Below are 17,991 nucleotides of genomic sequence, written 5' to 3' on the forward strand. Positions count from 1 at the left end.
GATTCAGAACAGAGGTAAAAAAGCCAACATAAGTGTACTTTACCTGAATGCTCGTAGTATTCGGAATAAGGTAAATGAGTTGATGGCGCAAATCATCGTGAATGACTATGGTTTAGTGGCCATTACTGAAACATGGTTAAAGGATGGTCACGACTGGGAGTTAAATATCCGAGGGTATCAAACTTTTCGGAAGGACAGAGTGGATGGTAAGGGAGGTGGTGTAGCTCTGTTATTTAAGGATGACATCCGGGCAACAGTAAGGGATGACATCGGTGCTATGGAGGATAAGGTTGAATCCATTTGGATGGAAATCAGGAATAGTAAGGCGAAAAAGTCACCCATAGGAGTAGCCACCAAATAGTAACATTATGGTGGGGCAGGCAATAAACAAAGAAATAACTGATGCATGTAGAAATGGTACAGCAGTTATCATGGGGGATTTTAATCTACATTCGATTGGTTTAACCAGGTCGGTCAAGGCAGCCTTGAGGAGGAGTTTATAGAATGTATCCGCGATAGTTTCCTAGAACAGTATGTAATGGAACCTACGAGGGAACAAGCGGTCCTAGATCTGGTCCTGTGTAATGAGACAGGATTGATTCAGGATCTCATAGTTAGGGATCCTCTCGGAAGGAGCGATCACAATATGGTGGAATTTAAAATACAGATGGAGGGTGAGAAGGTAAAATCAAGCACTAGTGTTCTGTGCTTAAACAAAGGAGATTACAATGGGATGAGAGAAGAACTAGCTAAGGTAGACTGGGAGCAAAGACTTTATGGTGGAACAGTGGAGAACCTTCCAAGTGATTTTTCACAGTGCTCAGCAAAGGTTTATACCAACAAAAAGGAAGGACGGTAAAAAGAGGGAAAATCGACCGTGGATATCTTGGGAAATAAGGGAGAGTATCAAATTGAAGGAAAAAACATACAAAGTAGCAAAGATCAGTGGGAGACTAGAGGACTGAGAAATCTTTAGGGGGCAACAGAAAGCTACTAAAAAAGCTATAAAGAAGAGTAAGATAGATTATGAGAGTAAACTTGCTCAGAATATAAAAACAGATAGTAAAAGTTTCTACAAATACATAAAACAAAAAAGAGTGGCGAAGGTAAATATTGGTCCTTTAGAGGATGAGAAGGGAGATTTAATAATGGGAGATGAGGAAATGGCTGAGGAACTGAACAGGTTTTTTGGGTCGGTCTTCACAGTGGAAGACACAAATAACATGCCAGTGACTGATGGAAATGAGGCTATGACAGGTGAGGACCTTGAGAGGATTGTTATCACCAAGGAGGTAGTGATGGGCAAGCTAATGGGGCTAAAGGTAGACAAGTCTCCTGGACCTGATGGAATGCATCCCAGAGTGCTAAAAGAGATGGCTAGGGAAATTGCAAATGCACTAGTGATAATTTACCAAAATTCACTAGACTCTGGGGTGGTCCCGGCGGATTGGAAATTAGCAAACATGACACCACTGTTTAAAAAAGGAGGTAGGCAGAAAGCGGGTAATTATAGGCCAGTGAGCTTAACTTCGGTAGTAGGGAAGATGCTGGAATCTATCATCAAGGAAGAAATAGCGAGGCATCTGGATGGAAATTGTCCCATTGGGCAGACGCAGCATGGGTTCATAAAGGGCAGATCGTGCCTAACTAATTTAGTGGAATTATTTGAGGACATTAACAGTGCGGTAGATAACAGGGAGCCAATGGATGTGGTATATCTGGATTTCCATAAAGCCTTTGACAAGGTGCCACACAAAAGGTTACTGCATGAGATAAAGATGCATGGTATTAAGGGGAAAGTAGTAGCATGGATAGAGGATTGGTTAATTAATAGAAAGCAAAGAGTGGGGATTAATGGGTGTTTCTCTGGTTGGCAATCAGTAGCTAGTGGTGTCCCTCAGGGATCAGTGTTGGGCCCACAACTGTTCACAATTTACATAGATGATTTGGAGTTGGGGACCAAGGGCAATGTGTCCAAGTTTGCAGACGACACTAAGATGAGTTGTAAAGCAGAAAGTGCAGAGGATACTGGAAGTCTGCAGAGGGATTTGGATAGGCTAAGTGAATGGGCTAGGGTCTGGCAGATGGAATACAATGTTGACAAATGTGAGGTTATCCATTTTGGTAGGAATAACAGCAAAAGGGATTATTATTTAAATGATAAAATATTAAAACATGCTGCTGTGCAGAGACCTGGATGTGCTAGTGCATGAGTCGCAAAAAGTTGGTGTGCAGGTGCAACAGGTGATTAAGAAGGCAAATGGAATTTTGTCCTTCATTGCTAGAGGGATGGAGTTTAAGACTAGGGAGGTTCTGCTGCAATTGTATAAGGTGTTAGTGAGGCCACACCTGGAGTATTGTGTTCAGTTTTGGTCTCCTTACTTGAGAAAGGATGTACTGGCACTGGAGGGTGTGCAGAGGAGATTCACTAGGTTAATCCCAGAGCTGAAGGGGTTGGATTACGAGGAGAGGTTGAGTAGACTGGGACTGTACTCGTTGGAATTTAGAAGGATGAGGGGGGATCTTATAGAAACATATAAGATCATGAAGGGAACAGATAGGATAGATGCAGGCAGGTTGTTTCCACTGGCGGGTGAAAGCAGAACTAGGGGGCATAGCCTCAAAATAAGGGGAAGTAGATTTAGGACTGAGTTTAGGAGGAACTTCTTCACCCAAAGGGTTGTGAATCTATGGAATTCCTTGCCCAGTGAAGCAGTAGAGGCTCCTTCATTAAATATTTTTAAGATAAAGATAGATAGTTTTTTGAAGAATAAAGGAATTAAGGGTTATGGTGTTCGGGCAGGAAAGTGGAGCTGAGTCCACACAAGATCAGCCATGATCTCATTGAATGGTGGAGCAGGCTCGAGGGGCCAGATGGCCTACTCCTGCTCCTAGTTCTTATGTTCTTTATGTTCTTACCTACCTGCCTTGTAGTCACACCCTCCTGAGCCTGATCTTTGACCAAAGCAAACAATCTCAGCCTAAGGGACTGCCTTCTGAGACAGTGTCCAGGTATTTTTCCCACTCCGATACATTGTAGTGACTTTAATTTGGTCCAACTCAATGATTCTGATCCAAATTTCCTCCAGCTGCAGACACTTTACTGCAGATGTACAGCAGATCCATAAACTCTCACATTGCAGCCGCAGCATATATCAGAATCACCGAAAAATACAATGCAGGAAAGGCCATTCAGCCCATCGAGTCTGCATGGCCGCATGAAAGGCACCTGATCTGCCAATCCTGATCCCATTTGCCAGCACTTAGCCCATAGTCCCGAATGTTACGACATGCCAAGTGCTCATCCAGATACTTTTTAAAAGATGTGAGGCAGCCTGCTTCTACTACCCTCCCAGGCAGTGCGTTCCAGACCGCCACCACCCTCTGGGTAAAAAGGTTTTTCCTCAAATCCTGAACCTCCTGCTCCTCACCTTGAGCTTGTGTCCCTGCCATCTTTATTATGCTTTTGTTAACTTATTACCTTAATTTTAAAAATGTATGTGTCTAGCCTTGTTGGTTCTTGCATTATCATTTCAAGAAATGTCCCCGCTTGCAATTCCATAGTTAGGTAAGATACTCACTAGGCAATCACCTACCTGTATTCCTTTGATATCACACTCTGACCTGGTTCATGGCTATGGGTGACAGCAGCTAGTCCCAGCACATCCTCTGAAATCTTGCACTTTCTCTCCATCTTTATGGCCCCAAAGTCTCCTCTGGGGGAAAGCCAACTTCATTGGGGTAAAAATAGATCTGTCAGAAACTGGAATAAAAGGTTGCCAGGCAAACTGTAACTGAACAAGGGGCTGCTTTTAACAAAGAGGTCGATCGGACACAGTTACGGTATATTCCCATGAAGAAGAACAGTTTAGCAAACCAATTCTTAACGTCCTGGATGACGATGGAGATTTAAAAACATTTTTTATAAGAGTATCCAATTTTTTTTTTTTCAATTAAGGGACAATTTAGCGTGACCAATCCACCTACCCGCACATGTTTTGGGTTGTGGAGGTGAGACCCACGCAGACACTGAGAGAATGTGAAAACTCCACATGGACAGTGCACTCAGCGCCGTGAGGCAGCAGTGCTAACCACTGCACCACCGTGCCACCCACGGATGGAGATTAAGCTGAAGAAGGAAAAGTGAATTTACGATTGATGTCAGTGAGTTTGTGTGTTTGTTTGTGGGTACCGAGGGGAAGTGAGAGTGGAAATTATGGGGGAACTGGCCATATTTTTCCAGTCTTCCTTAAACTCGGGTGATATGAGAGGACTTCGAGAATTCTGAATGTTGCAGCCTTGTTCAAAAGAAGAAGTAAAGATAGGTCCAGTGACTACAGGTCAGTCTGTTTAGTCTCAGTGGGAAATGTTCTAGAAACAACAATTCAAAATAAAACTAATTGTCCATTAGACAAATACAGGTTCAATATGGATAGATTTGTGAAGGGAAAATAGTGTTTAACCAACTTGCTAGAGTTCATTGATGACTTAATAAAGAGGGACAAGTAGGGTAATTTTGTTGTGTATATTGCGTTCCAAAAAGCATTTGATACAGTGTGCGTGACAGTTTGTGAGCAAAGATAGAACTTATGAATAAAGGGTACAGTAGCAGTATCGATGTAAAACTGCCTGGGTGATGGGAAACAGTGTGATGGTTAATGGATGCTTTTCAAACTGCAGGAAGATTTGTAGCTGATGAGAGCAAATTACTGTAGATGCTGGAAACTGAAACAAAAACAGAAAATACTGAACAATCTGACAGCACCTGTGCAGAGAGAAGGGAGCTAATATTTGAGTCTGGATGACTCTTTGTCAAAGGGTTTACAGAGTTTCCCAGGGGTTAATTTTGGGACCCGTGTTGTAATTGATATATGTAAATGACTTGGAAATTGGTGTATGGGGGCACAATTTCAAAATTTGCAGATGATACCAAACTTAGAAGTATTGTGAACTGTGAAAAGATAATGTAGAACTTCAAAAGATCATGGGCGGGATTCTCTGACACCTCCCCCCGGGCCGGAGAATCGCGGGGGGGGGCGGGCGGTGTGAATCCTGCCCCGATGCCAGGTTCTCCGGCGCTGGTTTTTCGGCGGGGGCGGGAATCATGTCGCGCCGGTCGGGGCCCTCCGGTGATTCTCCGTCCTGTGATGGGCTGAGTGGCCGCCCGTTTTCGTCCAGTCCCGCCGGCGTATATTACACCAGGTCCTTACCGGCGGGACCTGGCTCTGCAGGCAGCCTGTGGAGTCTTCGGGGAGGGGGGGATCTGGCCCCGGGGAGGGGGGGGGCACTGCCCGTGATCGGGGCCCACCAATCCACGGGAGGGCCTGTGCCGTGGGGGCACTCTTTCCCACCGCACCGGCCGCTGCAACGGCCCGCCATGGCCAGCGCGGAGAAGAACCCCCCTGCGCATGCGCTGGGATGACGCCCTGTACACGCTGGCACTCCCGCACATGCGCCAACTCGTGCCGGCCGGCGGAGGCCCTTCGGCGCCGGTTTGCGTGGCGGCAAGCCCTTCGGCGCCAACCCCGCCTGTGCCGGCCTAGCCCCTGAAGGTGCGGAGGATTCCGCATCTTTTGGCGGCCAGACGCCGCAGAGGTTCACGCCACTCCTCGGTGCTGGTACGGCCCGCCCCGCTGGATAGTGGAGAATCCTGCCCCATAGGTTGGTGGAATAGGCAGGCAAGTAGCAGATTAAATTTAATCCAAGGAAGTGTGAAGTGATTCATTTTGGCACTAAGAACCCAGAGAGATGATACAAAATTCTATTCTGGACAATATAGAATTCTAAAGCACGGTAGCATAGTGGTTAGCACTGTGGCTTCACAGCGCCAGGGTTCCAAAAGATGTGCTGTTTAGGTAGTTTGGACATTCTGAATTCTCCCTCTGTGAAGCCGAACAAGTGTCGGAATGTGGAGACTTGGGGCTTTTCACAGTAACATTGCAGTGTTAATGTAAGCCTACTCGTGACAATAAAGATTGTTGTTTAAAGGGAGTGCAGTAGCGGAAAGAACTGGGAGTATTTGTGCACAAGACATTGAAGGTGGCAGGACAATTGAGAGAACAGTTACTGAAAGGTATAGCATTCATAGCCTGAATTATTGGGGCATACAAAATCAAGGAAGTTCTCTTAACTTGGGTAGAATACTGGTTCAGCAGTTCTGAATGCCAGCTATTGGGAAATATGCGAAGTCATCAGCGAGAGCGCAAAAAAGATTCACTAGAATGGTTCTAGGAATGAGGAACTTTAGTTGCGTAGATGGATTGGAGAGGTTGGGACTTGTTTCCTTGGATAAGAAGATTGAAAGGAGGTTTGTTAGAGGTATTCAAAATAGTGACTGGTCTACGCAGACTAGATAAGAAAAAATTGTCCCCCTTGGAAGGATCTAGGATTTGGCAAAAGAAGCAACGGTGACCAGAGGGGGAACTTTTTCAACAGCAAATGGTCAGGATCTGAAATGTACTGCCTGAGTGTGGTGGAAGCAAGTTCAATTGAGGCATTTGGGAGGAAAATTTGATAATCTGGAGGGTTACAGAGAGAAGGGATTAAACAAATTTGTGGGAGCTTGCTGTGCTCAAATTGGCTGCTGCATTTCCTATTTTATACCAGTCCACTTCAAAAGTCCATTATATACTATGAAAACTTCAGGATGCCCTGAGGTCGTGCAAGGTACTATATAAATGCAAGTCTGTTTAAATGTAACACTCTGCCCTATTAGGTTGTGTTCATGTTTAGAATCGTATAATGTTTAGGGCACAGAAATAGGCCACTTGGCCTATCGTGTCTGCATCAGCTGAAAAATAAACCACCCAGCATAATCCCACTTTCCAACATTTGATCCTTGACCGTGAAAGTTAACACACTTTAGGTGTATTTCCAGACGGCCTTCAAATGAGTTGAGGGTTTCTGCCTCAACCACCCTTTCAGGGAGTGAATTCCAGACCCCAGCAAACTTCTGGGTGAAGAAACCTTCCTTCACCTTCTCTAATTTTTCTAGCAATCATTTTAAATCTATGCCCCTCAGTCACTGACCTCTCTGCCAAGGTAAATAAGCCCTTCCCATCCACACTACCTGGGCCCATCAAAATTTTGTGCATCTCAAATCCAATTTCCCCATAGCCTCCTCTGTGTTCCAAGAAGAACAACCCCAACCTATCCAAACTTTCCTCATAGCTACAGTTTTCAAGTCCTCACAACATCCTCGTAAATCTCTCTGTACCCTCACTAATGCAATTACATCCTTTGTGTAATGAGGTAATCATAACAGCGCACAGTACTTCAAGTTGTGGCTTAACTAATTATTTATAGAGTTCCTGCATAACTTCTCTGCTCTTATATTCTATACCTCGGTTGATAAAGGAAAATATTCCATATGCCTTATAAATCACCTTTTTGACCTGTCCTGCTACCCTCCAGAATCTGTGGATGTTCACTCCAAGGACCCTAACTTCCTCTGCACCTCTCTGTATTCTCCTATTTATTGTGCATTCCTTTGCCTTTGTTTGACCTCTCTAAATGCATCACTTCTCAATTCTCCAGGTTGAAATGGTGGCATGGTGACGCAGTGGTTAGCACTGCTATCTCATGGTGCCAAGGACCCAGGTTCTGATCCCGGCCCCGGGTCACTGTCTGTGTGGAGTTTGTACATTCTCCCTGTGTCTGTGTGGATCTCACCCCCACAACCCAAAAAGATGTGCAGGGTAGATTGATTGGCCATGCTAAATTGTCTCTTAATTGTGGAAAACAAATAATTGGCTATTCTAAATCTATTTAAAAGAAACAAATTCCCAGGTTGAATTTCATTGCCACTTTTCTGCCTACCTGACTAATCCACTGATATCTTCAAGAAGTCTACAGCTATCCTCCTTACTATCAACCATACCGCCACATTTTGTGTTGTCTGCAAACTTCTTGATCATGCCCCTGCATTTATGTCCAAATCATTTTAAGATATACCACAAAAACCTGGTATTGAGTCCTTTGGAAACGCAATGGAAACAGCTTTGCAGTTACAAAAACACCCTTCAAAATTTACCCTTTATTTTCTGCCATTAAGAAATTTTTATATCCAGTTTGCAGCATTCCCATTTTATTATTATTTAAAAAAAATAAATAAATGTAGAGTACCCAATTCATTTTTTAAGGGGCAATTTTAGCGTGGCCAATCCAACTGCCCTGCACATCTTTGGGTTGTGGGGCGAAACCCACGCAAACACTGGGAGAATGTGCAAACTCCACACGGACAGTGACCCAGGGCTGGGATCGAACCTGGGACCTCGGCACTGTGAGACAACAGTTCTAAGCACTGCACCACCGTGCTGCCCACCCATTTTTATTATTTACCCAGTCTGCCAAAATCCATGTAGACCAGATCAACTGCACTACCCTCATCAATTCTCTTGAGTTTCTGGAGTAGGTGAGAGTACTATCGCTGAGCCAAGTGACTACTCTGCAGTTAGAATGTTAAGTCTAGATTGTGGGTACGGTTCAATGTTCCAGGTAGTCCTAAAGGAGATACAATGCCCATCAGGGAGAATTAAATGATTATAGAAAGGCAGGATAATGAGTGGTGCATAGGGCATTGGAGACATCCACTGAAGGAAAAAGAATTGAAAACAAGATGAAAGGTTAGGGGGCAGAAGTAGATGGTGAGAGAGATTAGAAGTTTGAAGTAGTTGGGCGAAATTAATATTGTTTCTTTATTCCCGAAAAATAAAATTCTGAAGTTCAGGTTTTGATACTCTGAAGGATCGAAATGATACCCCAGTTTAATAACACAACAATGAGGTCTCACAAGCCAGTCACTGAATAAAACACTTATACTACATGAAGTACCATAATCCTGAACTCACTGAATTGTACATAAGTAATAAATGACGCACGCAAAAGGAAATACAGTGCCTGGGCAGTGGTTTGCTTCTGTGTTTCCCATGCTTATTTTGCGGTGTTGAAGCTGAAATTTGTATCCAGTTACATCTGTGCTTGCAGTTCATTTTCTAGCCCGCTTATTCCAGCTTCTCCTCGACAATAAATGTCCACGCCTCTTCTGCCGTTTCAAAGTAGTGGTGTTTCCCTTGATGTGTGACCCACAGTCTTGCCGGCTGCAGCATTCCAAATTTAACCTTCCTTTTGTGCAGCACCGCCTTGGCCCGATTAAAGCTTGCCCTCCTTCTCGCCACCTCCGCACTCCAATCTTGATATACGCGGATCACCGTGTTCTCCCACCTACTGCTCCGAGTTTTCTTTGCCCATCTGAGGACCATCTCTCTGTCCTTATATCGGAGAAATCTCACCACTATGGCTCGAGGAATTTCTCCAGCCCTCGATCTTCACGCCATAACTCGATAGGCTCCCTCCACCTCCAACGGGCCCGTCGGGGCCTCCGATCCCATTAACGAGTGAAGCATTGTGCTCACATATGCCCCGACGTCCGCCCCTTCTGCACCTTCGGGAAGACCAAAAATCCTTAAATTCTTCCTCCTCGCATTATTCTCCAGCACCTCCAGCCTTTCCACACACCTTTTGTGTTGTGCCTCGTGCATCTCTGTCTTCACCACCAGGCCCTGTATGTCGTCCTCATTCTCAGCAGCCTTTGCCTTCACGACCCGAAGCTCCTGCTCCTGGGTCTTTTGCTCCTCCTTTAGCCCTTCAATCGCCAGTAATATCGGGGCCAACAGCTCCTTCTTCATCTCCTTTTTAAGTTCTTCCACGCAACGCCGCAGGAACTCTTTTTGGTCAGGGCCCCATATTAAACTGCCTCCTTCCGACGCCATCTTGCTTTGTGCTTGCCTTCCTGGCCGCTGCTCTAGAGGATCCACCGCAATCTGGCCACTTTCCCCTCCTTTTTCCATCCGTGTCCAGGGGGGATTCCCTTCTGGTTTACCGCACAGTGTTTTTAGCCGTTAAAATTGCCGTTGGGGCTCCTATTAAGAGCCCAAAAGTCCTTTCCACCGGGAGCTGCGGAAACGTGCGACTTAGCTGGTCATCGCCGCACCCGGAAGTCGCAGTTCATTTTCAATCTCCTAAGCAAGGTTTGCTTTCCATTTGCAGATGAAGTTAGCTATGAAGCAGTTGAATCTGAACCTGAAGAAGCAGACACTCAAGGTTTGTACTCCACATTTTTAATCACTTACTTTAAGCATTATGGAAGTGTAAATAGTATCAAGTTAAATAGCATTCTTTGAATTTAAAATGGTAGAGGAAGAGACAATATATAAATGTGCAGAAACTTAGGTTAGTGATGAAATTCTGTATATCGATTAGTTTCAATTCAATGTCATATCTTGGGCATTAAACCAATTAATATGTCTTTCTTACAGAGGAGTCTGACTATGTGGAAGATGAAAGCGTGTCTGAAAGCACAGAGATTCTAGGTACTCCATACTCTGTTTTATTCATATCTACTTATTTGGCAAAATGTGAGTTTGTCGATATGCGAGCATTGCATGGTGTTGGATAATGGAATACTTTAATGGTTTTGAAACTTTGATTTTCGTCACAAATGCATCCTTTTGACTGTGGCACTGTGGAAAGTTGCTAGACAGCACTAGGTAGATCTCCATGCTCAGGTATGATGAGTAACAATTCAGTTAATTTGTTTGTTTACCCAGCCAGAGAACGTTGCACGACACAAAGACTTAAAGAAGATAATTGTACTTGAAAAATAAACTTGTGGATGTCATTTATTCATCCAATCTACGATAGGAATATCCACATTGTAGCATCTGGTTTGAGTTTTGAGAAACCACTCTTATGAAATGCAGACTGTTTTGAGATATGAAGTTTGGAAAGAACTGTACTTGATGCTATTGTCTCATTGGTAAATAATTGCCAGTCTGTTCTTTCTCATCTGTGCTTCCTGTTGGGGGTCAGTTTTCATAAACTTTAGTTATTGCACAAGTGTTGGAGTTCAATGGCACCTGTGTTCACAATTATACATATGGGAAAACCAATACTAATCAAATAGTTCAACTGGATGAGTTACTGCTTATCTTGCACCCATATGTCCTTGAAGGAGGTAATCAGGAGACGAAAGCAAAATATTGCAGATGCTTCAAATCTGGAATTAAAAACAGAAATATTGAAAATACTCGGCAAGTCTGGGAGCATCTGTGGAGCGAGAAATATAGTTAAAGTTTCAGGTCGCTTACCTTTCATCAGAACTGGACCAATAACTATGAAAGATCACAGACCTGAAACATTAGCTCTATTTCTCTCACCACAGATGCTGCCAGACTTGCTGAGTATATCCAGCATTGCCTATTTTAACCCCTGGGCCAGAACAGCTGCTGTCATGAATATAGGAATATCTTGGGCGGGATTCTCTGTTTTGCTGGGGCCCGGGGGTTTCCCGATGGTGTGGGGCTGCCCCACAATTGAAAACATAATTGACCGGCCGGTGTAACGGAGCATCCTGCCGGTGGGTGGGAGCAGAAATGTGGCACGGTGGGGCGGAGAATCCAGCCCCACATGTATTGTATCATAGGTATTTGGTGAAGTTTGTTTTTATAAATTTAGAGTATCCAATTCATTTTTTCCAATTAAGGGGCAATTTTGCCTGGCCATTCCACCTACCTTGCACATCTTTAGGTTGCGGGGGTGAAACCCACACAAACACAGGAAGAATGTGCAAACTCTACATGGACAGTGACCCAGTGCCGAGATCGAACCTGGGTCCTCGGCGCCGTGAGGCAGCAGTGCTAACCACTGCGCCACTTGTTTGGTGAAGTTAGGACTAAAATCCTGGATTAATGTGTGTATGACTGCTGCAGTCATGTTTTAAAAGAACCCTGGTTTGAAAGGCGGGAAGCCTGGGGTGCAATTAAGGCATTGTAAAAGCTTGGTCTTATGCAGTTTTATTTGGGTTAAGATGGATTCCCTGTGGTTAATTAGACTTCAGCTTGGTAAGATGATGTAGTTATTGGGTGGAGCTCAGGTACCAGGCATTTTGCAGAAAAACGGGTCAGAATGTTAGCTGAAGATGTGAGCAGAAATCAAACATCTCAGTTCAGTTAAAAGATATGTCTATGCCTAGATTAGCAGTTTCTATCCAAGCAGTTCAGAAGAAAATGCAAGCTGGGGCAGCTTCTAAAAGAATACAGCCAGAGTTTCTGCATGGTTCTGACGGGATTCAGGTCTTTTTTTTACTTTAAGATAAAGAGATCCTTCGATACTGCTTTCGAGTATCCAGACATTTCTGTAAAGCAGATATTATTATTCTTGAGTGCTAAATGTATTTCAACAGTGGATTGAGAGCGGAGATTTTATTTTTTGTTGTTTAAGTGGGAAACAATATAGTAGTTGAGGGTTACTGTGCCACCGCATTGTTTTAGCGTTGTTTCAGGGATAATTGTAAGCTATTTTCTGGTGTGATGTTAAAGATATTTTATACTGTAGTAGGAATAAAGTTTGTTCCTTATTTCTTCGTGAAATCACTCCTGGAGTGAGGTATCCTTTCCTCGGTCTTACAAAATTAAAGTAAAATGTTGGGGCTTCTGCCCAATATCCTAGCCACTGTTGGGGTCTGGTCTGGGATCGTAATAGCTGATAGTTGAATGCTTATTGGCTAAATTCTGTCTAGCAAACAAAATTGAAGTTTCCCACTGAGCATTTCATAGAATCATAGAATCCCTACAGTGTAGAAGGAGGCCATTCGTGAATCTGCCCGGACCCTTAAAAGAGTACCCTTGAGCCCATTCATGGCCAATCCTCTTAACCTGCACATCTTTGGACTGTGGGAGGAAACAGCATCACCTGGAGGAAACCCACGCAGACACTGGAAGAACGTGCAAACTCTACACACAGTCACCCAAGGCCAGAATTGAACCCGGGTCCCTGGCGCAACGAGGCAGCAGTGCTAACCACTTGAATTAAATTGATGACCATAGGCAACATTCAGGCTATTGTACCCAAGTCACTGATTAGTATCTATTACTTTCAGAGGATTCTGGACCTGAAGTTGCAGATGTGTCTGAAGACAAAAGTCCAGGTAGTTGTATGTGTCTACCATCTCCATAGTAACCATTTAAAATGTGAAGAAAATCACAAACATTAAAAAACACTTTATTTCCTTTCAGAATCAGAAACGAGAGAGGAAGAAGTTGATGATATTGTTTCAGGTTTGTGTCTACCAGTTATAATGTTGACTTTAACAATTGCTCATGTGCCCAACCTATTAACAGAAATGTATTTATCCTGTAGATGAAGCTGACCTTGAGCCTGAAGAGGTAGTTTCTGAACGAGATGTTCCAGGTATGTACTGCAACTGATGATGTACTTAACATCACTTGGGGTCCTACGGAGGGCATGGTAGATATCAATTTGGCTATTTATTTCAGTAAACTATAAAGATAAGACATATTTAACTGACATTTGGGAGGAAAGTTGACATTTGTGTTAAGAGCCACCTGCCAATTTGAAGGATATTGGCTCCTAATCTGTTTTCAGATAGACTTAACTGAGGAGGGGTCAAATTACTAAGTGCACTCCAGGAATTTTGCAATGAACTCCTTTCATGATAGTTTAATAACAGGACTACATAAATTGAATTAGAATGGGTTAGAAACTTAAGCAAAGCTGCTTTTCATCTTCATTACATTAGATTTGTTTTCTTTCCAGGATTGTATGAATCCAATGTGGAAGAGGATTTCTCTGACCAAGTGGACATTGAAGGTGGAAAGCTTTGTGCTTATTTACTTGTGCAAAGTATTTTTTTGTGTTCAGTAGTTGACAGTTATTATTTGCTTCTGATGTGAAGGAACTCGGGCTGTTGGTATGGGTATGCCAAGTGAAGTTTTATTTTGCTAATGGGGCATGTTGAAAATATTACTATGCCATCCTTACCACTGTCTTTTCTCTCAAAAGTATTGAAATGGGCAAATAGATTGAAAATCCATTACGTTGTTATGGGTATCTTTGAGATTTCAGAATGCAATTTACATGTTTTAATGTGTAGTTACTTGGTTTGTATATGAATGTTTTATTTTTACTTTGTTAACGAGATATAGTAAGAGAGGCAACAGTCTTATTGGGTGCTGCTGTGGCAGTGGCACAGGGAATTGAACAATAGGGTAGGTGGTGGCATAGCGGTAATGTAACTGGACGAGAAATGATCTGGGGCCAGCAGGTGGTGGAATTTAAATTCAATTAATAAATCTGCAACTAAAAGCTAGTCTTGATAATGATGACCATGAAACTATCATCGATTGTTGTAAAAACCCATCTAGTTCACTAATGTCTTTTTAGGGAAGGAAATCTGCCATCCATGCGTAGTGCGACATACATGTGACTCCAGACCCACAGCAATGTGGTTGACTGTTTACTGCCCTCTGAAATAATCTAGCAAGCCACAAAGTTGTATCCGACCACTACAAAGTTGAATTAAAGGAATGAAAGTAGATGGATCATCTAGCATCGACTGAGGCACTGGAAACAACAACAGCACACCCAGATTTGTTGACCCTGCAGAGTCCTTCTTACTAACATCTGGAGGCTTGTGACAATATTGGCAGAGCCGTCCCATAGAGTAGTCAAGCAACAGTCTGACAGTCATACAATGCCCCAGATACAACCACCGGCACAGTAGTATACAGACAGGAGAGAGTAGCCTTGGGAGTCCTCAACATTGACTCTGGACCCCATGAAGTCTCATGGCATCAAGTCAAACATGGGCAAGGCAACCATCTGCTGGATACTGCCTGTCTACCCCCCCCCCCCCCCCCACCCCCCCTTTCAGCTGATGAATCAATACTCCTCCATGTTGAACATCACTTGGCAGAAGTGCCAAGGGCACCGAATATACTCTGGGTGGGGGTCTTCAATGTCCATTCCCAAGAGTGGCTCAGTAGCACTACTACTGACCGAGCTGACTGATCCCTAAAAGACATAGCTGCTAGACTGAGTCTACGGCAGGTGGCGAGGGAGCCAACAAGGGCAAAACCTACTTGATCTTGTCCTCACAAATCTACCTGTCGCATGTAAATCTGACCATAATAGTATTGGTACGAGAAGTCCTGTATACACATTGAGCAAACCTTGCATTGTGTTATGTGGCACTACCACCGTACTAAGTGGAATAAGTATCCAAACCGATCTAACAACTCAAGACTGGGCATCCATGAGGTGCTGAGGGCCATCAGCAGCAACATTGTACTCGACCACAATCTGTAACCTCATGGCCTGGTATATGCCCCACACTAGCATTACCACCAAACCAGGGGTTCAACTTTGGTTCAACGAAGAGAGCAAGAGTGGATGGCAGGAGCGAGAACAGGAATAACTCAGAATGAGGTATGGACCTAGTGAAGCTGCAACATAGGATTAGTTGCTTGCTACACAACTTAAGCAGCACAACTTAAGAAATGGATAGAGATAAATGATCATACTCATCTCTATCCCAGGACCTCACTGCAGAAGTTCCTCCGGGTCTTGTCCTAGGCCCAACCATCTGCTGCTGCTTCAGCAGTGACCTTTCCTCCATGATAATTATTCAATGACCTTCCTTTCAACATTGTCAGAAGTGGGGATGTCTGTTGACGATTGCACGATGTTTGGTATCATTCCCAACTACGCATGCTGCATATGGAAATTAACTTGCTTTAGTAAGATCTGGTACAACACTCATGCTTGGGATGATAAGTGGCAAGTAACATTAGTGCCACACAAGTGCCAGGCAATGACCATCTCAAAGAAGAGTGAATCCAACAATCTCTCCATGACATTCAATGGCATTACCATCGCTGAATCCCGAAGAATCAACATTCTGGAGGGCACCATTGACAGGAAACTGAACTGGACTTGCTAGAAATAGTGTGGCTACAAGAGCAGGTCAGTGGCTCAGAATCATATAGAGAGTAACTCCCTTCCTGACTCCCAAAGCCCTTCGTAATCTGCAAGGCATAAGTCAGCAATGTGATTGAATACATTTGACGTGCCTGGGTGAGTGCAGCACCAACAACAGAAGCTTGACACAACCAGGACAAAGCAGCCCACTGATTTACACCCCATCCATCACCTTGAACAGTCACTCCCTCAAACTGTCACAGAGTGGCAGCAGCATACCATCTGCAAGATGCACTGTAGCTGCTCACCAAGGCTCCTGATAGCACCTACCAAATCCGCAACCTCTACCACCAAGAAGGACGAGGGCAGCAGATAGATGGGAACATCACCTCCAAGTTCCCCTCCAAGCCCCACACCATCCTGATTTGGAGCCATGTATCGCAGTTGCTGGGTCAAAATCCTAGAACTCCCTCCCTAACAGCACTGTGGGTGTTCCTACACTCCATGAACTGCGGCCATTCAAGAAGGCAACTTACCGCCACCTTCTCTAGGGCAATTAGGGATGAGAACTAAATGCCAGCCAAGCCCACGTTCCATGAAAGGGTAAATAAAACAGGCAAATTCTTGGCAACACGTTACTGTTGATGGATTTAAAGAAGGATTGACCGAGTATAATCCACAGTTGACCATGCGGTGGCTCTGTGGTGGAGCACCCCTCTTAATCAGCGGTCGGAGATGGAGTCTTACTGCAGAGCTTGGGCACAAAATCCAGGCTGACTTCCTTGCGCAGTAATGTCTCTATCTCCCTGATGCTGGCTGACCTGCTGAGTTTATCCAACACTTCTGGTTTTATCCGCATCTGTCCCCTTGAATTGATGTAAAAGATCTCATGACTCTACTTCAAAGAGGAGGGGCATTCTTTCAGATGTTCTTCCCTCAAACAATAACTAAAAAACAAAAATGGGCATAAAAGAACTTTAGAATGTAAGAAATAGAAACAATACTTGAACATTCAATATAATAATGGCTGATCATCTGCCTCAAAATCCACTTTCCTGTCTGCATATCCCTGAAGTCACAAGAGGTCAAAAATCTCGTTGCACAACTCTGAGGAGAGAGAGCACCACATAACATCACTGGAAATTACATCATTATCAGAAGAGGAAAAGTTTGAAGGGCCACGGGAATGGCGGGAAAGAGGTGAATTGATCTTGCAAAGAGCCGGCAGAGTCGCAATGAGCTGAATGGCCTCCTTCTGTGCTGTAACCATTCTGTGATGCTATGATTCTATGGAGCTGCAATGGATGGTGGGCAGCAGTTGGATGTCTTAAAGCAGAAGATTTTGAAGAGAAAGTTTGGTTTGAGAGAAGTGGAGTTGCGGTAAAAAGCAAAAGCTCCATGGTCACATCTACAGCTTGCACATATCGTGCTGTCATATGGCAGGGTTAGGGTGAACTAGGGGTTTACAAGGCTCAAAAGACAGTGACCTCTTGTCACCCTCAATACCCTCAGACGTGGGATGACATGGACTCATTGCCAGTCCTATGATGCTAAGAGCTATCTCCTGTGTAGGAGTCGGGAAATGCAGGCATTCTTGACCCCCAACCCTCCCAACTGGCTCTCCTGTGGCCCCTTCTATTGTGTGCCACCTTGTTCTGTAAGGGAAAGAGGGCAGACTATCGGTGATTTGTGTAGTGCTCTAGCTGGGTGATTCTGCCATATCTGAAGGTATGTGGAGTTTTGGCTGTGAGGCTGGCATCATTGCAACATGAGTAAGGGCGAGATGGGAGTATCTGGATGGTGCATGTGAGTGCTAATAGGTCAGTGATGGATTGGATTGGATTTCTTTATTGTCACGTGTACCGAGTGAAAAGTATTATTCTGCGTAGAGTTCAGACAGATCATTCCATACATGAGAAAAATACAGTGGCAAACATAAATACACAAAGTAAATACATAGACACTGGCATCGGGTGACACATACAGGAGTGTAGTACTACTCAGTAGAAATGATGTGTGAAGAGATCAGATCAGTCCTTAAGAGGGTCATTTAGGAGTCTGGTAACAGCAGAGAAGAAGCTGTTTTGAATCTGTTAGTGCATGTTATCAGACTTTTGTATTTCCTGCCCGATGGAAGAAGTTGGAAGAGTGAATAAACCTGATGAGGGGGTTCTTTGATTATGCTGCCCGTTTTCCCAAGGCAACGGGAGGTGT

At 44.1% G+C, this 17,991-nt stretch overlaps 1 protein-coding gene across 18 annotated transcripts in view; it reads left to right on the forward strand.

Moving 5' to 3' along the window:
* The window catches only part of unm_hu7910 (un-named hu7910), a 275,063-nt gene that overhangs the window by 122,415 nt on the left and 134,657 nt on the right, over window positions 1-17,991 (forward strand). For 14 of the 18 annotated variants that reach the window (XM_072467698.1, XM_072467685.1, XM_072467692.1 and 11 more), the window contains 6 exons: window positions 10,048-10,101; window positions 10,317-10,370; window positions 12,938-12,988; window positions 13,074-13,115; window positions 13,198-13,248; window positions 13,615-13,668. In XM_072467698.1, coding sequence (XP_072323799.1) covers window positions 10,048-10,101; window positions 10,317-10,370; window positions 12,938-12,988; window positions 13,074-13,115; window positions 13,198-13,248; window positions 13,615-13,668 — 306 coding nt within the window. The remainder of the gene's footprint in view (window positions 1-10,047; window positions 10,102-10,316; window positions 10,371-12,937; window positions 12,989-13,073; window positions 13,116-13,197; window positions 13,249-13,614; window positions 13,669-17,991) is intronic. The other 4 variants (XM_072467683.1, XM_072467700.1, XM_072467699.1 and 1 more) reach the window with 2 other exon arrangements.

Source organism: Scyliorhinus torazame, chromosome 11 (genome assembly GCF_047496885.1).
Source record: "Scyliorhinus torazame isolate Kashiwa2021f chromosome 11, sScyTor2.1, whole genome shotgun sequence".
Classification (NCBI taxonomy): Eukaryota; Metazoa; Chordata; class Chondrichthyes; order Carcharhiniformes; family Scyliorhinidae; genus Scyliorhinus; species Scyliorhinus torazame.